Here is a 23,940-nt window from a genome sequence, read left to right on the forward strand (position 1 = left end):
GACATGGACTGTGAAAATGGGAAGCCAGGGCCCCACATGTGCATGGACTGGGAAAGCGGAGGCCAGGTCATTGTGCAGGTTGACTGATATTGGGGAAAGGGCAAACACCGAGGAAACAGAACATGGAATCTGCGCATGTGCACTGGGGAAACTCGGAGCACGGGCATGCTCAGTAAATGTTAGCGCTGTATCCTGGGGCTTCAACTCAGCCACCTGAGAAAGCACTGCGCCAATGAGCTCAGTTCAGCCTTTACCCTGGACTCGGGGACACAGACACTGTAGCTACTGTACTTCCTATGGGCCAGAGGGTGACCAGAAGGCAGGGAGGGGGCGACACCAGAGGCATCCTGGGTTGGAAGCCAGGTCTAAAGCTGGGTGCAGACACTTGTCTCTAAATTGGACTTTGGGACAGGAGAAATAACTCTGCAAATAAACCTGCCTGTCGCATGCTTGACAACCAAAGGCTCCCAAGGGAGTCTTAAGTTGTCTTCTGATCTCTGAGACATATCTCATTCTCATTCTCCTCTCTCTCTCTCCTCTCTCTCTCTCTCTCTCTCTCTCTCTCTCTCTCTTCTCTCTCTCAGACACACAGATGGATAAACCAGACTTGGACCTGCATTTGACCCAAGCCCATGGCATGAAGCATCCTGCTGTATAGCCATCCTCAAGAGTGGGGTAAGGATGAAAAAAATGGACATGGTAGGAGACCCAAGGGCAGCCTGAAGGGGTCCCACTGATCTGTCCAGGACAGTCTGGGAGTCAGATACCAGTCATAGTAATGAATTGTAACTTGAGGTTGACACTGCTGCACATAACTAAATAAACAGAAATGCCAAAAATCTTTATTACTATAGAAAGTCAACTAGTAAACAGAGTGCTAGGACTAGAGATCCACCATCACGGGGTGATGAGCGGGACAGGAACTGTTGTCAGCCACCTTCACTCCTCAGTTGTGCAGTAACCAAACCATACAACTGCACATTTCAATTGCAGCCCCACCTACGAAAGAGTCACGACAGTGAAAAGGAGAATCAACAGCGCGCCACGCCTTTCCTTCCAACTCCCCCTTCCTCCTCACAACCACCTCAGGGCAGGAGAGCAGGTGAAGGAGCACCAGGACAGTAGCTGTCCTTTTCTACCAGCTAGTCTCTGGCCCCGGGTCCCCTGCTCTTGGGCCTCCATACCACTCCCGTCATGTGCAGCAAGAACCCACACATGGACAGTTACCTTGGCGGGAGCAGACACAGGGCGCAGGAGTGAGGGCCGAGAGCGCTTCTTGCTGTGTTCCAGACTCTTCTCCTCGTTCTTCTGTACGCTGTTCATCTCACATGGCCCATTGCCTGTGAACTAAGGCAAAATGCAGGAGGTGGTCAGACTGGAGGAAGGATTCTCGTTTGCCATGTAGCCATGGTAGGCACTGTCTGCGGCAGGTCAGGGCCTCTGAGTGGTCTTATTTCGGGGCAGAGACCAAGTACACAGATCACTGGGTGAATGTTACACATAGCTGCAAGAAAGCTCCCTGTGGTCTTGGGAGCACAACTGAGTGTGTCCAGGTACCTGCCCCCTGGTCCACAGCTGACCAGGGTGTCTACAGAAAACACAAAGCATTCTAGGTAGAGGGGGAGGCAGCCGCACACAGCCCCAGCAGCAGCTGACGTCATCCAGGTCACTAGTGGGGGCTTGGAACCAGGTTGTGGATTATTTGTTATGCATGACAGCACGACAGAACATGCCTAGGAAGTGGCCTTGTTCTGGGCTGTATTGTGTGTGTGTGTGTGTGTGTATGTGGAGGGGGGGGTTGGAACAAGTTTTTTTTTTGATCTTTTGTTTTTTGTTTTTATTTTATTTATTTATTTTTTTTTGAGACAGAGTTTTTCTGTGTAGCTTTGGAGTCCTGGAAATTGCTCTGTAGACCAGGCTGGCCTTGAACTCACAGAGATCTGCCTGCCTCTGCCTGGAATTAAAGGTGTGTGCCAATACCACACAGTGGTTGGAGCAAGTTTTAATCAACAGACAGGGCAAGGATGCTTCTCCTCCTGGAAGTCATAAAGACATTCTAACACCATTGTTCCCCACTCCACACCACCATGGGACCTAGATATACAGACACTACAAAAAATGTGTTGTTGGCACAGACTGTAGGCAAAGTGAAGTAACTGTGTACCCAAACAGAACCAATGGCAGCAAAACACTATCCAGCTTTGCTCTGAGCTGCTGCTGTGGCAGGTTAAACACAGCACAAGGAACAAAAAGGAAAACAAAGGAGAAAAACCCACAAAAGGCAGAGGCAGCAGAAAGTCATTTGTTACTGTTTCTAAGACTCAGGCAATGTACAGCATGGCTCTGCCTGAGGTTGGAAGGCATGGAGGCTACATGGTGTCCACAGCTTTGCCATCATCTGGGCCCTGGAGGTCAACCAGATACCAGGTAGCAGTAGAGAGTCAAGCCACAGCCCTAGGCTGGGTAACACAAGAGACTCTGATGTACGAGATATTTTCAGGTTTCATCCCACCCACGGCTGACACTCTTGTGATCAAGACAAGGTGACAAACCTGGTGGCAACTGGCCACAGGCCTGGGTAAGGCTAAGGGAAGTGACGAGTCAGGTGTAAGGGAAGCCGAGAAAACAATGGCAACATGCCAGGATGCAAATACTTGATTAGACCAAAAACCAGACCAACATCAACATGGCTCAGTGGGTAAAGGGCTTGGAACTGAGTGTGATCTCAAGACATACAGGATGAAGGGAAAAATTTACACCCCCAAGCTGTCCTCTGACTTCCACACCAGCTGTGGCATGTGCACGTGCACACATGCACACATGCGCGCACACACACAGAGATATGTAACGGTAAAAAAGATTCAGCAGTAGTGTGTGACCCACACTAGTGATTCCAGAACTCATGGAGCCTAGGCAGGAGGATCATGATGAAGGCAAGCCTGAGCTACACTAAGACCCAGTCTCAAAAAGAAAATAAAAAACATCCATCAGGGATCTCAAAAGCTGCAGCAGTTCTGACAAAGAAGAACGAGGTGGAGGCCCAGGCTCCTGCTCTCAACTCACTGCAAAGGCTGCAGGCAATTCCAGGCTAGTCTGAGAACATACACAGACCAACAGATGGCAACCCTTCTGGCTGTGCTGGACTCACCTCACACCCCACAGACAAAACGCAGCTCAAGTAAGGGAATAGGGAAACCTCATGATCTCAACTGTGCAACAGCTTCTAAAGCTTAGTACTGAGAGTGAGATGGGAAAACAATCAAAAAAATCTGTGCACCAGAACAGGATGAAGCAGAGAAGAGGTGGCAGGAGGTGGCAGTGAGACTCTGAGATCACACATCTAAGCATCTGGTGGATCACAGTAAGGACTCAGTCAGCTCAACGGTTATGAGTACCGAGCACTGGCTGCTCTCACAGAAGGACCCAGGATCAGGTCCCAGCAACCATTGGCAGCTCACAACCACCTGTTACTCCAGTTCCAGGGGATCTGACACCCAACTGGGCCTCCAGAGGCATCTGCTTCTGTATGATGCACATACACTTACATAGACAAACATGCACACACATAAGTAGTAATAAATAACACATCTTCAAAGCCAGTACACAAGACATGATACACAGGGGAATGCAGTTGAAGCCAAGACACACCCACTCAACAGTTGTCACACAGTCAAAGACAAAGTGGAGAAATGGAGCCACTGATGCAGAAAACACTTTCTAAGTTCTTCACAAAGTTAACAGAACTGCCGTGTGATCCAGGAAGCCCACACAGGCGCAGGGCCAAAGCTGCCACCAGACATAAACATGTCTGTTCATGGTGGCATTATTTAACTTCAAGGCAAACCACCCCATGTCCACAGCACGAGGGAGTAAAATGGACACACACACTCAGGAACGCTAGCAAAGGCTACATGCAGACAGATCTCAAAAGACATGATAACGTCACAGCCACAGAGCAGGCAAATCCAGGGAGGAAACAGATCGGAGGCTGGGGGATTGATGGGGTGAGTACAAATGGGGACAGGGTCTCCTAACTAGTTAAAGGGACAGTGTACTACATGCTAAGCAGGCTGCACAGCACTGGATTGTGTCCTTTTAGATTAGATTAGATTAGACAGCATCTATGTTAGTCCTGACTGGTCTGAACTTGCTATGCCAACGAGGCTGGCACCACGAAGTCAAATTCAGAGACTGCCTGCCTCTGCCTCTGAGTGCTGGGATTAAAGGTGTGCACCACTACACCTGGTCCAAAATTGTATACTTTAAAGTGGAGAATTTCATCTCTACTTCTTTTTTTTTTAAAGATTTGTTTATTTATTTATTATGTACACAACATTCTGCCTCCATGTATGATGGCACATGCCAGAAGAGGGCGCCAGATCTCATTACAGATGGCTGTGAGCCACCATGTGGTTGCTAGGAATTGAACTCAGGACCTCTGGAAGAGCAGCCAGTGCTCTCAACCTCTGAGCCATCTCTCCAGCCCCCTCATCTCTACTTTTCAAAAAGATTAATATGCTTAAGAAAAGGAGGAGGCCGGGTGATGCTGGCACACGCCTTTAATCCCATCGCTCGGGAGGCAGAGACGGGCGAATCTCTGTTGAGTTTGAGGCCAGCCTGGTCTACAAGAGCTAGTTCCAGGACAGCCTCCAAAGCTAGAGAAACCCTGTCTGGAAAAACCATTTTAAAGAAAAAAAAAAAAAAAAAGAAAAGAAAAGAAAGAAAGAAAAAGCAAAGAAGGAGGAGGAGGAGGAGGAAGAGGAAGAGGTGGCTGAGGCACCTCTGGCAGGCCTCAAGTCACTGCTGGGAAAGAAAGCCAAGTGCAGTCTGTTCCTGGGCCAAAACCCCCTCACCTACTTCTCCAAGCCTGGGGCCATATTCCTCACTCTCCATGTAAACCAATGTTCCTCCTCCCACAGTACCGCAGTCTGTGTATGGGACACACTTGTCAGACTCTAGCTCCCCATTCATCTTGTGGGCAGGATCCTGGCACTTGGCACTCACCAGGGATCGCTTTGCCTCAGGCAAGAACTGTCCAAACTCCGACAGCAGGTCCTCTTGACCACGGAAGAGATTGGCCACCTCTGTGAAGACCTCCTCCTCAGACATGCCACGGAACGGACGACCCTTAGTGTGCAGCTGTTCCTTCTGCAAGTGGTTAGAAGAAAAGAGGGTGAGGCAGGGCACCAATGTGGGCATGGGCAGTTGTACAGACTCAGTCCTGTGCCTGTACTGCCAGAGTATCTGCTCTCAGTGACCCCAGCCCTGACGCTAAAGGACTGCAGAGCAATGGAAGAATAGGCACGAAGGAAGAGAAATTGGTGCCCTTCTACAGAGGGAACCAGGCCTGCTGGGTCAGGGGATAGGTGACAGCAAAGAAGTGTTCCTCCCACTGCGCCGCTGCCGCTGGACTGAGGGAGAGCAGAGGTGAGGGAGGCCTGAAGGCAGGCAGGCAGAACTGGAGCTGAAGGCAACAGCAAGGACAGAGAATGGGGATGGGGATATAGAATCCAGGTGGCCTTTCAGGAAACTGAGGCAGGAGGATTGCCAGTTCCAGGCCAGGCTGCTATATTGTGGGTCTTTTTTGGGGGGAGGGGGGAGGGTTGGTTTTGTTTGGATTTTTGAGACTGTTTCTTGGTGTAGTTCTGGCTATCCTGGAATTCTCTGTGTAAACCTGAGTGGCCTTGAACTCACAGAGATTCACCTGCCTCTGCCTCCCAAGTGCTGGGATTAAAGGTGTGCAGCACACCACCACTCCCAGCCTGGGATAATGTTCATTAAAAAAAAAAAAGAAGAAGAAGAAAATTAAAGAAAAAAGACTTTGTCTAGAAATATGCCACCTTATACTCAATGTCAGAGTTAAAGACACAGTGCTAGGCCCACAACAGCAGTCACTGTAGCTCACTGCCCCCTTTAGGAAGGGGAGTTGCTTGGGTTTTTGATTTTTTGCACAGTGCTAAGAATGAACCCAAGTAGTCTTGTGAGTGGCACCCTCGTGCCCCAGGGAAAGCAACTCAAGTTGTAGCATTTACACAGCCTAATAGAGGGAAGGGGAGAGAACCAAGTCCAGATGTTCTGAACCAGTCGAGGTTCCGTGCCAGCTGAGCGGAACTGCACCCCAACTGCTCTTGCTGGCTTTACGGAACCTGTGGTGGCTCAGGAGGCAGCCTGGGCTCACGGTGCAGTCCAGGATGCCCTTGAAACTTACAGCAATCCTCCTGACTCAGCATTCTGAATCCTGGGGATGAAGGTGTGTGCCACCACATCTGGCTTCAAACCACTGTTTAAAAAACACAACTTAGGGGCAGGCAAGATGGCTCAGCAGTCAGGTGTGGTGTCCCCAGCGGAAAACAAACTGCAAAGAGTGACAAGTGAGCCTGGTGTTCTAGCCACCTCTGTACCCCAGGGACTTAGACAAACTGCACACACAGGCCAAAGGATCCTTGAGCTGACCTCACAATGGGAACTGGTGGAGTGCACATGCCATGGCCGGCACTCTGGACATGATCTCTGCAGGGACCTTGTTGCCAACGAGCTTCCTTCTAGTGTGCCCCCAAGAATGCAGAACTACACCAGCACCCCACATCTGTGTCCTTGCTGGGAGCCACACTGTCACTGCCTGAGGTGTCTATACCCACATAACTCAAGCTGTTTCCCTGTCATACACCAATGGAGCCTAAGCTATCCATGTGGACCATCATTGGGGTTCTCCGAGTTCATAGGGAGTCTAGGTTAGCTCTATGATAGTAAACCTGTAAGCCAAAAAATCTTATTTATCTGTGCAACTTTGTGTGCTGTGCAATGGTGCAATGCTGGGGATACAACCTATCATTTTAAGTGTTAGCTGTTGAGCCAGCTTAGGAAGTTTCCTTCTTAAGAATCAGGGTTGTGCACTTGAATCCCTGGACCTTTGTACAGGCTGTTCCCAGCCTTTTTTCTCCCTGCTACTGTACCAGGGGTTGACAGTGGTTGGTCTACACACCTCTCAACACACACTCGTTTTCTACCCCAACCTACTTCTGATTCCCTCAGAACTAGACTGAACACAGAGTGTGACCTGACTGGTGAGGTGCGGCTTGCAGCAAATGTCTGGCCAGCTTGTGAGAACCTGATCTCCACTCTCAGCTCCAAATGCCAGACAAGAGCCAGCTGAAGTCAGGCCCCAGGTGCTGTGGTAGGCTGGGTCTTACCTGGTAGGTGTGAAGGATCTCTAGGAAGGACCTGTAGATCTCAGGGTGGTCCAGAAAGCGGGTCTTGATCTTGTTCACATAGCTGATAGCATTGTTGAACTCCACAGAATCCGACTCCAGGGGCACCTGGCCTCTGTCCTCTTTGTAGGACATCTGCTTGAAGTCCTCACCACAGTCACCATGGCTGTGGGAGTTCTCCTGCAGAATATGGGCAGTGAGAGGCATGGCGTGGCCAGAGAATGGTGAATTGTCACTGCATGCTGAAAAGCATTGCTCCTGTAACACCTGAGGACCCATGGGGGCAAAGTACTTCCTCCTTCTAGAGTCTCCTCAGGTCTCCTGTGCCTGAAATTTCAACAAGGCCCTCCCCTGTATTCCTGAGACTTGATCTCCCCATGCAGCCTGGCTCCAACTCTGGCCAACCTCCTGCTTTAGCCTTCCCAGTGCTGGGATAGAGGTTTGCTTTCTACTCTTAAGAGATCAGCATGTAGGGGAAAAGTCACAAATCCTGGAAGCTAAACCTTGTTGGAGCTATGAGTAGAGCTTTAGGTGATGCCTCCATCTTAGCAAGACTATTTGAGTGGGAACAGCGGCTGTTGGCTTTGAGGGACCATCACAGTGCCTGTGCATCTAGCTGCAGCTGGCTTAGGATTCTCACCACAAGGCCTCTGGTGCTAAGCCCCAGAACAACTCAAGTGACAGTGATAGTCAAACTATCAGAGCCAAACTGAAAAGCATCTTACTTGTGCCTATTTTTCTCCAGCTGTAAACAGAAACATGTCTCCTGTTTTGCAGGGAAAACTAGCATCCTGGTGGCATGAGAGCTTAACTGTGGCTACAGCCAGGCCAGAGTCCTGGAGGAACAGCATGGGGTTTCTCGGAAGCACCCTCACTTGTGCACTGAGGCTCTAGTTATGCTCAACACGACCTTCCAGAATCATCCTGGAGTGACTCTAAACACCTCTGCTGTCTGCCCCAGCAGTTCTGCCCTCCTCCGGGCAGCAGGCACACACATGACATCTGTTCTTGAAGTATAAATCATTTTCCTCAAAATGCTGGAGGTGCCAGCAGCAGGGGTTCGGGTTCCTGAGGGAAGGATTGTGCTGTACCCTCAACACTTCTTAAAATAATGCCAGCAGCCAGGCAGTGGTGGTGCACCCTTTAATCCCAGGACTCGAGCGGCAGAGGCAGGCAGACCTCCGTGAGTTCAAAGCCAGCCTGGTCTACAGAGTGAGTTCTAGGACAGCCAGGACAACACAGAGAAATCCTGTCTAGAAAAAAAAAAAAAAGCCAGCCAAACTTAATTAGTGCCCACTCAAATGGCCTCATCTGTTCCATGTTTTCTCAGTCAAAGCCCCACATCCAAATAGTAGTCCCTTAGTATCCAAGGGGGACAGATTCTAGAATCCTCCTCCACAGATTTCACACACACACGCATAGCCCCCACAAGCATCCCCATCTCCAGACATTTTATACCAGGCACACTGTCAATAGTCAACCTTGTGGACTAGGGAATGACTATCACACACAGCACAAGAATAGGCTTGTGTGGTTCAGATACAGAACACCCCCCCTCCCCAGCATGGGCAAGGACCAGGTTCCATCCCCAGTCTGTATGCTCAGCATACATGTATGTTCCCTGAACTGTTCAATCTGTGGTGAATCTGCAGGTGCAGAACTCAAGGATCAGAGGCCAATTAGTGGTGTTCTCAGGTACTAGGGGCTAACGACAGTGGACAAACACAAAGTTTGTTCTGGCTAAAAGCCAAAGCTGAGAACACAGACACTGATTGCCAAATGTGGGCCAAGACTCTCATCTCAGTAATCTGCCAGCCCACGGTCCAGGTTGCAGGGGTCTGGGTTTGCCCAGCCATTTAGGGACATGCTCCAGCACTGTATGGTTCCTCTGGTCCCGAATAAGCCAGTACAGCATGACAGAGAGCCAGTTCTCTGGCCAGGGACTCTGCAGAAGACACTCGATGGTGGTGAGAACAGTTACTATGGCAACAGCCTTCAGCTCCTCAACAATCCAACAGAGAATTTCCCTACAGCCCAGCAATTGCAATCCTACAAAGCAGATCTAAGAAACGGGAAAGACTCATACACCAACATTCAATGAAGCACAATTCACAACAATCAACTCAAACACCCACCAGATGAATGAGTAAAACACGGTCCACCAGTGGAACATTACTCAGCCAAGAAAATAACCACTGACATATACTATGTGAGTGCTGACAGAAGGCCATTTATGTGAAATGCTCGAACAGGCAATATACAGAAACAAGAAGCAGAGAAATGATTGGCAGGGTCTGCTTCTGGGGTGGTGGAATGTTCTGGAACTAGTGGTTATGGTTGTACAGCTGTAATACAATTTTCTAGTGTGATCTCTGGAAAATAAAAACCCGTCACTACTGAGCCTACAAGCCGCAGCAGACATGCCCTCCAGGGGACTTCCTACAAATCGCTTCATCCTCTCTATTTCTCTGTCTGCACTTCCCCTTGGGGTGACTGTTTCAACAGTTGATACACTGCAATCCACATCTGCCCATGAGGTCCTCCTGGATACTCAGGAGCCTAAATGAGCAAACCACCAGGCCCAGCTGCCAGGGCCTTGTGTCCTCTGCCTAGGGACCAACCTCCACCTCACTAGAAGGGCCAGCCTGGGTCATACAAACACCTTACCTCACTGACCCACTCCTAGGTCCTGTCCTCCAAGGTCTGGGTCCTCCCAACTCCATTTGGGCGATTCCTGGCCCAGAAGCAGGAATATTCTGCAAACCTATCACTCAGCTCCCCTCCAGTCCTGCCCTACTTCATAGACAACCCTCCTAATAGCCCATCCCTCCAGCGCCCTTCCTTCCTCCTCCCTACTTGCCCCCACCAAAGTTCCTGCTATCACTGAGAATCCTACACCCCAAATTAAACTGAGGGCCCAGTTCCAAGGAAGTGGTGGTTCAGAATTAATCAGACAGAGTGAGCCTCCCCAAAGAGTGTGTCAAAGGGCTTCCTGTTAGTCCCCCTCCAAAGAGGACTTAGGAACTCACCTGCCCACTGATATCTGGTTGCCTATTCCTCCCTTGACACAGCTCAGTGACAGACAGGCAACTGAGAAAGGTGCTCTGAAGAGCTTGGTCAGACACAGGACACACACCTCTCAAAGCTGATGGCCAGTGAGGGCTCTGAAGCAGCACTCAAGATGCTTACTCAGGTAGAACTAACAGCAGTTCAAATTTTCCAGGCCTCCTGCTTCTGGCGTGGCATGGCTATCTGTCTCCTCTCTTCACAGAGGTAGGTAAGATAGGGTCTTTACTCTGTAGCTGGCTTTGAACTCATGGCAAATCTCCTGCCTCCTAAATACTGGCAGAACACCCTGAATCTAAGTACCCAGTTCTGCTTGACCCTTAACCCCTACTTTTATCTGCTACCAAGGGCACTGGTGTCCTTGGCACTGGGAGGGCAGGGGCCCTGGGTACCATATCACATGCCAGAGTGCAAAACTCCTCACAAGAAAGAGGCTCCGAAATCTCACCACAGAACCCAAATAGGTGGGGACTCCCTTGGCACCTTTCTCGGCACATAAGAGGACAGAGCTCATCTGTAGCTGTCAGGCCAAACTAATAAAATGGAAGAGAGAGAGAAAAAGCTGCGTTTCCAATCAGTGAAGCTAGGGTGATAGGCAGTAGGTGCCTATCATTACAGCACTCTGGGAGCTGAAGCAGGGGAATGTCAAGCTCCAGGCCAGCCTATAGAGACCATGTCTCAATGGGGAACACAGCAAAGACAGATGCTGATGTGTAGGGACTGTAAGGGTTCCTGCTGCGATGGCATGGCAAAGGCTCCAGGGATCCTGAAGACATCTCGGTGAGCCATCAGAAAGCAGGCGAACACCTGGGTCACGATCAGGTTATCACTGTCACCGAGACCAAGGAGCTCCAGAGTACCCTGAGGGAAGGTGACTCAAGACTGGCAGGGTTCCCTGTTCATAGGTCCAAGACCATCTTTGTCATCCTTTCTGTAAGTCACTGGGGCCTTTGGCCATCTAAGCCACCTATGAGGAAAACAAAACCGCTATTGGCTTCACTGTGAGTCCAGAGCCCTGTGTGATACACAGGGGCACAGACTACCAAGGCCCAGACTCTGCTCCCGGCAGCTTTCTAGGAAGCGGCAGCGATGTTCAGACAGCATAAACTCTAGGAACAATTCTCTGCTCTCGACAAAGCTGCCACTGCTTTATACCTCAGCCATACAAATTCCAGAAGTCACTCCTGATAAGGCTTCATGGCCCTGGATCCTGGGTTCCAGGTACAGTTGGGAAAGTCCCTGTCCAATGTCACCTAAAGCCTGTTGTGGTGGCTGAGGAATGATGCATTTCAGACCTGCCTGTGCTACGGTGAACAGTGGTGGAGTGGGGGACCAAGCCTGAGCTGATAAAGGAACCTATGCCAACTACACGAAACTGTGGCAGAAAACAAAGTTATTTCCATGCACACAGCTCAACCACTTGGTTTTACTGGTGACCTGGATGAAAGCCAGCAGATGCCTCAATATACTTTGGCCTGGTAGACTTGTAGGGAAAGCCCCGAGGCCAGACCTCAGCAACTAGTGATGCGATGACTCTGAACACAAAATTCTCTTTGACTCCATCCCCTCCCCACCACCCCACCGCCCCCACCACCACGAGCTGGGGATTGAACCCAGGGCTTCACCCATGCCAAGAGCTCTCCCACACCGAACCACAGCCCCAGCTACTACACTCGATTTAAGACCTCCACTGTTCACCTCAGAATGCAGAGGCTGCCTCTGTGTTTCTCCCTTGACTTGGATTGGAAGCTATCAGAGAACTAGAACAGGCTGTACAAGGCTTCCAGCAGCATCACAAATGTCCAGCTGTGCTCCGGGTAGGCATGACTGAGTCCACATCACCCAAACGAAGCCTACCTGGCTGGTCAAAGGAGACTGGATGTTCAACTTGCCGTTCTTGGGAATGTCTATGCGGTATCCAAGCGGGAGGAAAGCATTAAACCCCACAATGAGGTCAGGGTGCTCATGGAAGAGCTGGGACACACGCCTGATGACGCCAGGGGTGTCAATGCTGGAAGAAAAGAACGCAAGTGGGCAAGAGTCCTGGGATCGAACCAGAAAGAATCCCCTCAAATACCTTAGAATCACCACAGGCCAGGGCTTCAGTGACAACAAAGACTCCTAAAACCAGCCCCAACCTGTTCTTGGTTTTTTGTTTGTTTTTCCATTTGAAACAAGGTTTCTCTGTGTAGCCCTAGCTGTCCTGGAACTTTCTAAGAACAGATGGCCAAGAACTCAAGAGATCTATATACCTCTGCCTGGGTTAAAGGTGTGCACCACCACGACCTGCTTAAAATAAAAATGGACCCCCACCATGTGAGACCACCTGTGATTACCTAGGTCTGGCAAAAAATTCACAGCTTCCAAGTCATACGAGATCCTAGGCCCAGTTCTGAAAATGTCCCAAGACCTGGGTGCTGGGGTAAGAATCTACAGGAGGCCACAGTACTCCAAGCAATGTGAGATGTTTCCTAATATTTTATGAACCAGGGAATGATAAGGATACATTTTGGGGTTTTAATATTTTTCAAGACAGGGTTTCTCTATGTAGCCCTGGCTGTCCTACAACTTTTTATAAACCACTCTGGCCTTGAACTCAAAGACCCCTCTGCATCTACCTCTTGAGTGCTGGGATTAATGGCATGTGTCACCACTGCCCAGCCATTTTGATTTTTTTTTCTTAACTAAAGGAAAAGTCTTAACACCAAAGCCTTCAGTTAGAGGATGGGGGAAAAATAGGGAGACATGGAGAGGGTCATCTTCTGGCCTCAGTATCTTGAATAGCCAGAAGAAAAAAGCCTAGGCCTTTCACACTTCCTGAGAGCAGACAGTAGTAGAGCGGGGAAGCTGACTGACAACCACCTGTCACTAGGGTGAGCCCCTCACCTAAACCAAGCCATCCCTCACAAAAGGTTCTAGAAGATACAGGCATAACTCAGAGGCACCCCACTACACCAACGACTCTGTGCCTACAACAGTTCCTGTATTTTATGTCCCTTATCCATATAGGTACCAAACTAGGAAGGGCTAGGAGACGCATCCTGGGAATAAGATTTAAGAAGAAACCGTGCACCCTCCCATAAGTAACATTTTCTTGAAGTATTTATTTTACCACTGTTCCCCAAAACAAAATTTGTACCTCCAACCTTTCATAAACAAAACTCTTCAAAGATTTCAAAACTGTTCTGTTTAAATTTATTTTTTGCAGGGGGTATGTATCACAGCTACCAAGTGTAGGTCAGATTACAGTTTGGGGGAGTCAGTTCTCTCCAATCATGTGGGTTCTGGGGCTGGAGTGCAGGTGGTCAAGCTTGGAGGCAGGCACCTTTACCCTGAGTCACCTTACTGACACCCAAACCAGCATTTCAATTAAAGAGTGCTCTCTGTCCAGGCCTGGATCTCACCCATTCCCCAATTCCTGACCTCCTTCCAGGAATCCTCATCAGCTTTTCAGTTACCTCATCCTGCGACTATTTCAGAAGCTTCCCAGGCCAACCAAAGCTATGAAAGGCCACCAGCTTAAGGGTTGAGATGTAGTTAGTACTACATGGGGGGGGGGGAGAGCCCCGATGGGGGGGGCTCATCCAGCCTACTGCTCCCGAGTGCAGAACGCCCCTGCAGGTTACCTCTGGCTTTTGAACTCCTTCATGATCTCCAGAAAGCCATTATAGGTGGCAGGGTCGCTGCCAAAGCGGATCTTCACCTGGTCGAGGTAGGTGAGAGCGTCCTCCACCTGCGAGGAACGAAAAGGCCGACGGTGGGCCGGGGTCACGCGATTCAGAGACTGTGGACTGGAAGGCCAGAGACAGAGAAGGGGTGGTGTGGGGCTGCAAAGGGCCTCGAGGATAACTGCGGGGTTCCGGGGAGGGCCGACGAGGACGACCGAGGGCCAGCGGCCAGTCTCGAGGGGCTTCGGAAGCCCGAGGAGTTCCGGGTTAGACCGAGGACCGGAGGGGAGAACCAAAGGGTCTCGGGGAGGCCGCGACGTCCCCTGGAAACCGAGGGGCGGCGAAGATAACTAAGGGCCAGCGGGCAGGACCCGGGGGGTTCCGGAGCGCACCGCGGGGTCCGGGAATGACAGGGACCGCAGGAATGACTGAGGGATGTCGAGGAGGTCCGCGGCATCTCCGGGAGGGTCGAGGAGCGGCAAGAAGGAGTGAAGCGTTAGGGGAAATCGAGGGGCCGCCGGGATGACCGAAGGATTCCAGGGAAGGGATGTGGGGTCCCCGGGCCCCGACTGCGCAGAGAGGAGGCCGAGGCGAAGCCGCACGGAGGGACGCCGGCCCGCGGGGCCTCGGGTCCCCAAAAGGAAGCTGGGAGCATCACTCACGTGCACCGGCAGCTTCTCGTGGCCTCCGGAGCCTGAACGACCCCAGCGGGAGCCGCCGAATCCCCGGCCCGCGGAGCCTCCGCCGCCTGCGTGCGCCATGTTGGAAGTCAGAGCCGCGTCTGCCCCGCCTCCGCTGGAGCCCAGGTCGCGCCTGCGCGGGCCCCACCCCCTAGGGGCGAGAGTCGTGACGTCACTATAGGGGGAGAGTTCGCACGAGAAACTCGGGGGGGGGGGGTGAGCGGTGGGGGTCGTTCTAACCGCACGTTCTTTAGGGATCTATGGCAACCGGGAAGCTCAAAGAATTTGTGCTTTATTTTGTTGGGGGAGGGGAGAGTACTTTTTAGCAAAGTTGGAAAACATTTTAAAACTCATTAATTTTATAAAACTGACATTTCGGTGTTCAGGCTCCCCTGTCATCTCAGTACCAGGAAGGCTGAGGCAGGAGGATCACTCAGAGTTCCAACCTAGACTGAGCTACATAGTTAATACCACATCTTAAAAGAAATTGACATTTAGATGTTGACATTATCGGAAACAAGTCCACATATCTGTTGACTTGTGACCTAAAGACGTATTTATAGGACCTGCTTCTTCCTGGGAAGTTTCTGGACTCTTGTTCTGTGGGGTTGATGTGGCAGTGGACTGTGAGCAGCAGCCATTCTAGAGCTACGTGGACTGAGTTCTTGCACTGAGCTTGTGCGCGCGCATGTAAGCTCGCTCCTTTATGTGTGTGCTGTGGCCAGAGGTGAGCAATGGTGTCTTTTGAGACTGGATCTCTCACTAAACCTGGAGCTCACTGTCTGTAAGGGACAGGGTAGCCAGCCAGCAATGCCGTCTCCACCGCTGCAGTTCTGTTCAGAACCAGCCTGTGTGCATCTTCCTGCTTGCTTGCAGCAAGCTCTTTTCCCACTAAATCATCTCTCCATTCCCACTTTCTTGATCCCATTCAGAGCTGGGTTGGAGCCTGGACCATGCCACCGCTGCTTCCAAACTTTACTTTTGTGGAGCAGGCTCTGGGGTCCAGGGCCTTGCTCATGTTTGACAAATGCTCTGTGGAGCCACATTCCCAGCCCTTGGTATTTTGAGATGAGGCCTCACTAGGTAGCACAGGTTACTCTCCAATTTTCAATCTTGTGATTGTCTTGCCTTCACCTCCCTTGCCTGGAAGATAGGTGTGCCACCACTCACCTCAAGATTTCCATCTTCCCCGCTTTAGAGTTTTCATAGGCTTGTGGCAAAACAAGTCAACGAGTGGAGGTTTATTTAAGAAACAAATACACAAGGAGGTCCATCCCAGTCACTGATTTTAAAATATAAAACAAGAAAAACAAACTGTATTTACTTGTGGGTGAGGTTATTCAAATACATTTGTCCTATACTATCTTACAGAAATGTCCACTTTCAAAAGTGTATCTGTGGCCAGGCATGGTAATGAACACCTATTAGCCCAGGCAGTACTTGGGGGTGGGGGGCTGACCAGCCAGCCTAACTGAACTGATATTCTCCACGCTGGGCAGAGACCCTGTCTCAAAAATAGGAAATGAGGTGGACGGCTTCATGGTTAAGAGCACTTGCTGCTCCTGCAGAGGACCTATACGTGCTTCCCAACACCCACAACTATGGAACTCCAGTTCCAGGGAATCTGACACCTTCATCGACCTCTGCAGACAGGCACACATGGTACACAGACATACATGCACATTGAACATCATATTCATAAAATAAAGGACTTTTTTTTTTTTTGGTTTTTCAAGACGGGGTTTCGCTGTAGTTTTAGAGCCTGTCCAGGAACTAGCTCTTGTAAACCACCAGGCTGGCCTCGAACTCACAGAAATGGGCCTGCTTCTGCTTTCTGAGTGCTGGGATTAAAGGTGTGCGCCACCACTGCCTGTCTTAGAACCTTTAAACAAAATAAAAAGGTGAAAACCAATGGCACTTTGGCCCCGCACTTTGGCCCCCACATGCATGTATACACACAGGTACACGCCCACATGCGTGTGTACACACACAGGTACACACCCACATGCACATATGCCTCATATACACACACACCATAATGTGGACATAAGGACCCACCCTCTGGAGAATCAGCTACTAGAGACCCACATTCATCCTTTCGGAGGGTTTTACCCACCTGACCTAACTAACTCTCAGCTATTAGTGGCTTCCTCCTGCCAGCGGCACTCACACCACATGCCCTCAGTTGGGCTGGGTCCAGCTACATCCTTTCCAGCACAGCAGTGGCACATGCCTTTAATCCCAGCACTCAGGAGGCAGAGGCGGGCGGATCTCAGTGAGTTCAAGGCCAGCCTGGTCTACCAAGCAAATTCCAGAACAGCCAGGACTACACAGAGAAACCCTGCCTCAAAAAAAAAAAAAAAAGCTGCAGAAGAGTTGGTTTTCAGGTTTTCAGGCAAGCATGGTGGTCACCTATCCTCCCAGCAATTAGGAGGCAGTGACAGGATCCCTAGGGCAAGTTGGCTGCCTAAACTGGCTGAGTTGGGCAGCTCTAGGTTAAGAGCTAAGAGTATGTGCTGGATAGTTTTGTGTCAACTTGACACCAGCTAAGAGTCATTTGGGAAGAGGGAACCTCGGTTGACAAAACGCCTTCATCAGATTGGCCCTGTAGGCAGGTCTTTGTGGACATTTTCAAGACTGATGATTAGTGTTGGAGGCTCCGGTCGCAGAGGGTAGTGCCAACCCTGGGATGCTGTCTTGGGGTATTCAAGAAAATAGGAATACAAGCCTCGTGTATCCTTGTGCGAGGCAGTCAGCAGCACCCTTCCATGGCCTTTGCCTCAGTTCCTGCCTCCAGGCTCCTTCCTTAAGTTCTTGTCCTCACTTCCCTCAGCAATGGGCTGTGATGTAGAGCTGTAGGCTGAAGTAAGTCCCTTTCCTCACACAAGCGACAGCAAGAGACCGGGCTCAATACATGAGGTAGACACCCAAGATCAGTCTTTGGCCTCCACATGAATATGCACATGCATGTATGTGTTCCCACGCACATGAGACTAAACATACAGACCAGAGAGACAGAAAGGTTAACCTGTGCATGGCAATGCCCACCTGTCATCTCAGTACAGCCTGGGTTTCAGAGACATGTCTCCAAGCTGCAACAGCAACAAAAGAGGAGGAAGGGGAGTACACTGGGTGCCTAGCCTCAGAGTCCTGACAGAAAGGGCTAGCCTGTGGGCCAGAGGCAGAACAGAGAAAATCAACCCTGCTAGCTTTTGCTCCCAGAGACAGGCAGGTTCCTGGGAACTGAAGTCTGGCCTTGAGCAAAGAGCCCTGAGGAGCTGGCATCCTGTGAGACAATGAACAAAGCCCTGTGATGCTGAGCAGAACTGCTGACCACAGGACAGGAGCAAACAGATAAAAACATGGTGGGGTGGACAGAGCTTGCAACAATTTGTTACTGAGCAACAAAGAACTAACTCACCCCCAAGTTCTTGCCCCAGAAAGCGCCTCCCAGGGTGCGGGCTGCTGCTAGCGCTGAGTCAGATCTTCCTTATCAACCACAAATCAGGCTCTGCCAAGAGGAAGGCTGACTGCCGCTGAGTGTGTGGAGCAGGAAGATGTGGAGGGACAGTGACACCCTGGAAAAAACTAACACTTATGAGACTGAGGCAGGAGAATCACCATGAGTTTCAGGTTAGCCTGGGCTACATAATAACCTGTCTCTACAGAACCTGTCTCAAAACAACAACAAAAATCTACTATAAAAAAATTACAGCTTGAGTCAAGATGGTTCAGTGGGTAAAGGTGCTTGCTGCCAGGCCTGATGATGTGAGGTCAACCCTTCTGGCCCACAGTGGGTCCTGCAAATTGTCCACTAATTTGACCTACACGGGCATGCTTTGGCACACAACCAGTGTCTTGGTCACTGTTCTGTTGCTGTGAAGAGACACCAAGACCAAAACAACTCTTATATAAAAGAAAGCATTTAATTGGAGGCTTGCTTATAGCTTCAGGGGTATGTCCACCATCACCATGGCGGGAGCATGGCAGTAGGTGCTGGGTAAGTGGCTAAACGATCGTCCAGGCCCATAGGCATTGAATGAGAGAATGGCCTGGTATGGACTTTTGAAACCTCAAAGCCCACTTCCTCCAGCAAGGCCACAACCCCTAATCCTTATTATCCTTTTGGACAGTTCTACTTCCTCGAGACCAAGCATTCAAGTATATGAGCCTGTGGGGGCCATTCTTACTCAAACCACCACACTTAGCCACACACACGGCTCACAAACACATGCCCCTAAAAATATGTAAAAATAATTTAAATTTTTTGTTTGGGGTTAGGGAGATGACTCAGTGGGTAAAGCATCTACCACAAAAGTTTTGGGGCCTGAGTTCAAATCCCACATATCCACATAAAGCAAGATACAGTCATAGAAGCCAACACTCCTGAGGGAGATGGGTGAGGACACAGGAGACCTAGGCCAGCCTGGCTCCTGCAGCAGTCAGTGAGAAACCTGCCTCAAAGTGCCCTTTAACTTCCATGTGCACACCATAGCACACATACACACACATGTGCACACCCACAAGCATAAAATTTAAAAAATATTTATAAAAAAGCATCTGTGTAATAGCCAGCTGCGGCAGTCCACAGTCCAGCACTCAGGAGGAAGATGAGGACGATCAGGAACTGAAGGTCATATTTGACTACATAGAAGCTTCCAGACCAGTCTGGGATACAAGAGACCCTTTCTCAAAAGAACACATGTGGCCAAAGCGATGGCTTAGAGGTTAAGAGTCCATGTGTTGTTGTAGAGGACCCGGGTTCAGTTCCCAGCATCCGTGTGAGGTGGCTCACAAACACCTGTAACTCCAGCTCAGGTACCCTTCTCTGGTTTCCATAAGCACCAGTAATCAGGTGCACACACATAATTAAAAGTAATAAATCTTTAGCAACAACAGTGGCCTGCAGAGATGACTCAGACCCTGACTGGGGGACTCTAGGCAGGTATCAGCCTTATAGAGGTATTGGAATCCTTGAACCCATTGCTTCTTTTATGAGCCTGCCCAGCCCCCGGCACAAATGCACTGGGAGGAAGTACACATACCGTTATACTGTGGATCTGAAATGTACCTCAAAGGCTACGTACAAAGCTTCCATTTGGGTGTGGTGACATACTCTGCAAATGCCAGTACTCAGAAAGCTGACGCAGGAGCCTGCTACTGTCTGAGGCCAGCCTCTGCCGCAGACAATTGGGATTCTTCTCTCAGAAAACCAAAATCCAAAATAAAAGCGAGCTCTTTTTCCAGGATGCTCCGCAAGTCAGGTTACGAGGACGCGTCTTTGGAGGGCACTGAAGGACACTGGTCTCTTCTTCCTCTCTGTTTCTGGGCCACCGTCAGGTGGGCAGCTGGCTCCACCACATGCTGCCTGCCATGGACCCAAAAGCAAGGGGCCAGGTGGGATGGAGCACACCTTTAGTCCCAGCACTCGGAAAGCAGAGGCAGGAGGATCTCAGACTTTGAGGCTAGCCTGGTCTACAGAGTGACTAAAGAAAGCATGAAGGTGAACAATGCCCATCCCCCCCAATGCAAAAAAAAAACCAACAAAACTGGGGGTGTGGCTCAGAGGTAAAGCACCTGCCTAGTATGTAGAAGACAGAGGTTCCATCAACAGTACCCCTCAACCCCTCACACATCCTAAATACAACATAAATCCCTTATGTTAATAATGATATGAGCTAGAGAGAAAATGTCACCCTTCTGTTGGGGACAGTGTGTTCTGTTGTCTGAGAATGATTATTGAAAATGACCCCTTCACTTTCAAACATGGCCTGTATTCATGATATGCGATGTGGTCACATTCATATATGAGAGTGTAAGGTGGGGACAGAAATTCTCCACCCCTGCTGCTGCTTAGCACCTCATAGAGTCTTCGTCAAAGCGCATAGGTTGTTACCATCCAGAAAAGCCAATTTCTTCTTAGTTGTCTTTTTTTTTTTTCCCAGACAGTCTTACCCTGCAGTCAGGCTTTCCTGAAACTCAACTGTGTATTCCAGGATGGCCTCAAACTCATAAGCATCCTGCCTCAGCCTTTGAGTGCTGGCAGGACCACTATTATATGAGAACTATTTAGCTGGGTGTGGTGGCCTTTAGTCCCAGCACTCAGGAGGCAGAGGCAGGGGGCTCTCTGTCTAGTCTACATAGTAAGTTCCAGGACAGCCAGAGCTACATAGATTCTGTCTCAAAACAAACACCAAACAAAAAAAAATATATCTTTAAAAAATTTGTGAACATGGTGGTTAAGTCTTGCTGTGAACCTGACTGGCTGAGGGTTGCCTAGGAGACACTCCTCTGTGTGTCTGTGAGGCCTGTTTCCAGGGACCTGGCTTGGATAGAAAGACTGAGAAATAAAGCTGTATGTTTGTCCTCTTGTCTACTCAACCACTCAAACGTGAGCCGCTGCCCAGGGCTGCTGCCCAGAGGAGGAGCTGTAAAGATGCTTTCTGCTGGATGGTGGTGGGGGACTCTTGAGAAATAAACTTCACCTTCCTTGAGAAGCTGCTTAGCTGAAATGTGAAAGATTCGTGAGCCCTCCAGGGTTGGAGAACCCACAGGAAGTGCTGGGGAGGAGACCCTGCCCAGGAAGCTACAGGTTGTTAGGTCAGCTTGGTGCCTGCTGGAGTCATTAGCATCAATCTTCTAAAGAGGCCTTGCTTCCACACTGCGTGCCAAGGGCCAGGGATCTGGGAGAAAGACCAGCTCAGAACAGCGCATAGACCTTCCCTGCTCCAAATGGACACCTAGGGGAGTGCTTTCCAGGGTCAGCCTCAGGGGCACACACAGCTGCCTCTGATCATCCTGAGCGGGAGCAACATCTACATAGTACTGGTTTTACGGGCATTTGACTGGTTTTATGGGATCCAAGTTGGTCATGGGAACTGGCTGTGGGAGCTTCCCCCAGGGTTCCAGAAGGTCAGGCAATCTATAAGGTCAGGCAAGATTCTAGAAGGCCTTGGAGGGGCTGTTGTGGCAAGCTGTAGAGATGAAACCTGGATTGCAATGGAGACCCCAGGAGTTCTCCAAGGAGAACCTGCTGAGTCAGTTTCCGCCTTCTGCCAGCTAAGTCCCAGGGATCTAAGACAATTCATCGAGCTTCAAATGCCTTCATCCACTGAGCCATCTTGCTGGCTTCAGACCCCAGGATTTTTTAAATGCCAGGACCACGGGATGTTTATCAAAGAAAGACCTAGGCAGGGAGAGGACCTGCCCTGAGAGAGGTTCTGTGTGCGGCAGGTGGGCTGTGGGTGCCCACATGTGGGTGCCAAGAGCTCCAACTGCTGAACACGGCACTTCAGGTATTTTCCCGGCAGTTTTCTGTCTTGCTTTGGTCTGATTTTCCTTGCAATGTCCCTATTCATTTGGAATGGACTGTTTAACCTGTACCCTTGGATAGCAAAAGGTTGGTTGCTCTTACTACGTAGTCCTGGCTAGACTAGGACTCACTATGTAGACCAGGCTAGACTAGGACTCACTATGTAGACCAGGCTGGCCTCATATGTATTGAAAGTATGTAACTTCTTTGGTATTATTTTACAGAGGGTCACAGTTAAGGGGGTGCTGGAGCCTCAGTACAGGCTTCTGAACGACGTTGGAATTGTTTAGACTTTGAGGGACTGGAGAGAGGCCTCAGTGTGTAGAGGTGCCTGCTGCCAAGCCTGGCTACCTGAGTTTGATCCCGGACAACAGTATGGTGGGGGGAGAAACAACAAGTCTTAGGAATTGTCCTTTAAGATCCACGTATGTGCCGTGGCAGTGTGCACTGCACCACCCCCCCAAATAAAATAAACACAATTATTTTGAGCGTATTCAGAGACAGACCACATGCACCTTGTGATGTGGGAGTCCCCTCTGTATGATGCAAATATCATTGGTTAATAAAAGAACTGCTTTGGGTCTATGGCAGAGCTATAGGGGACAGAGCTAGGCGGCGGGGAGGGACAAAACAGAATGCTGGGAGAAAGAAGGGCGGAGTCAGAGAGAAGCCATGGAGCCACCACCAGAGACAGATGCTGGGAACTTTACCCAGTAAGCCACTGTCACGTGGTAATAGACAGAGTAATGGAGATGGGTTAAATTGAGATGTAAGAGCTAGTCAATAAAAAGTTAGAGCTAATGGGCCAAGCAGTGGTTTAAATAATATGGTTTCTGTGTGATTATTTCAGGGCTAAGCGATGGGGGAATGAAACAAGCAGCCTCCCTCCAACAACTTTGCATTATGAGATGGCCTAGAGGCCCTAAGGACTGTGGTGTGATGTAGGTGGCATATGTGCCGAGTTGGTAAGGGGTGGACTGGCCATGGGTCAGCTTTACCGTCACTGTGACTGAGAGTCTGTGAGCGCATTTCCCGAGAGCTTTTGCTGAGGAGGGACGATCCACCCTGAACACGGGTGGAGCCATGCCACCGACCAGAGTTCTAGAATAAACTTCAAACAACAACAAAGTTCCTGCCTGGCTGTGAGCCTCCTTCTTCCGCCTTGATGGACAGGAACCGTAAACCCTGACCCCAAAGAAACCCACCCCACTTAAATTGCTGTGCCCAGTGTTTGCTCACAGCAACGAAATAACGGGAATAGCCAGCAGCCTGCAGTAGGGCTTGGGGAGCAAAGTCGTCTGTGTGAGATGTTTTCACCCACGGCGCCTGTGGGAGCCCCGGGGTCACCTCCATCTACACCATCGTAAGAGCCCGGGATCATGCTCCATCCACACCCTCGTGGGAGCCGGGGGTCATGCTCCATCCATACCCCCTGAGGATCATTCTCTATTCACAGAGCCCCTGCAAGCCGGAGGTCACTCTCCATCCACACCCCTATGGGAACCTGGTGTCATGCTCCATCCACACCTCCTCCCTCCCCCCGAGGATCATGCTTCAGTCACAGAGCCCCTGCAAGCCGGGGATCATGCTCCATCCACACACCCCGTGAGAGCTGGGGGTCACACTCCATCCACACCCCCGTGGGACGGGGGTCACGCTCCATACACACACACACACACACACACACACACACACACACGTGGGACAGGGGTCATGCTTCATCCACAACCCCGTGGGATGCGGATCACGCTCCATCCACACCCCCGTGGGAGCTGGGGGTCACGCTCCAACCCCCCTTCCGTGAGAGCTGGGGGTCACGCTCCACACACACACACACACACACACACACGTGGGACAGGGGTCATGCTTCATCCACAACCCCGTGGGATGCGGGTCACGCTCCATCCACACCCCCGTGGGAGCCGGGGGTCACGCTCCAACCCCCCTTCCGTGAGAGCTGGGGGTCACGCTCCACACACACACACACACACACACACACACACACG

General features: G+C 50.4%; 1 protein-coding gene across 2 annotated transcripts in view; it reads right to left on the reverse strand.

Moving 5' to 3' along the window:
* Positions 1 to 14,742, reverse strand: part of Sin3b (SIN3 transcription regulator family member B) — a 32,405-nt gene extending 17,663 nt beyond the window's left edge. The window contains exons 1-7 of one of the 2 annotated variants that reach the window (XM_048427097.3): positions 14,605 to 14,742; positions 13,901 to 14,007; positions 12,132 to 12,285; positions 7,191 to 7,388; positions 5,005 to 5,148; positions 1,228 to 1,347; positions 821 to 999 (exon numbers count right to left, since the gene is read on the reverse strand). In XM_048427097.3, coding sequence (XP_048283054.1) covers positions 940 to 999; positions 1,228 to 1,347; positions 5,005 to 5,148; positions 7,191 to 7,388; positions 12,132 to 12,285; positions 13,901 to 14,007; positions 14,605 to 14,703 — 882 coding nt within the window. In that variant the 5' untranslated portion in view covers positions 14,704 to 14,742 and the 3' untranslated portion in view covers positions 821 to 939. Of the gene's footprint in view, positions 1 to 820; positions 1,000 to 1,227; positions 1,348 to 5,004; positions 5,149 to 7,190; positions 7,389 to 12,131; positions 12,286 to 13,900; positions 14,008 to 14,604 lie in introns of those variants that run through there. The other variant, XM_087901064.1, reaches the window with a different exon arrangement.
* Positions 14,743 to 23,940: the final 9,198 nt, after the last annotated feature.

The sequence above is a fragment of the Myodes glareolus genome, chromosome 23, assembly GCF_982192425.1.
Source record: "Myodes glareolus chromosome 23, mMyoGla1.1, whole genome shotgun sequence".
In the NCBI taxonomy this organism is placed as follows: Eukaryota; Metazoa; Chordata; class Mammalia; order Rodentia; family Cricetidae; genus Myodes; species Myodes glareolus.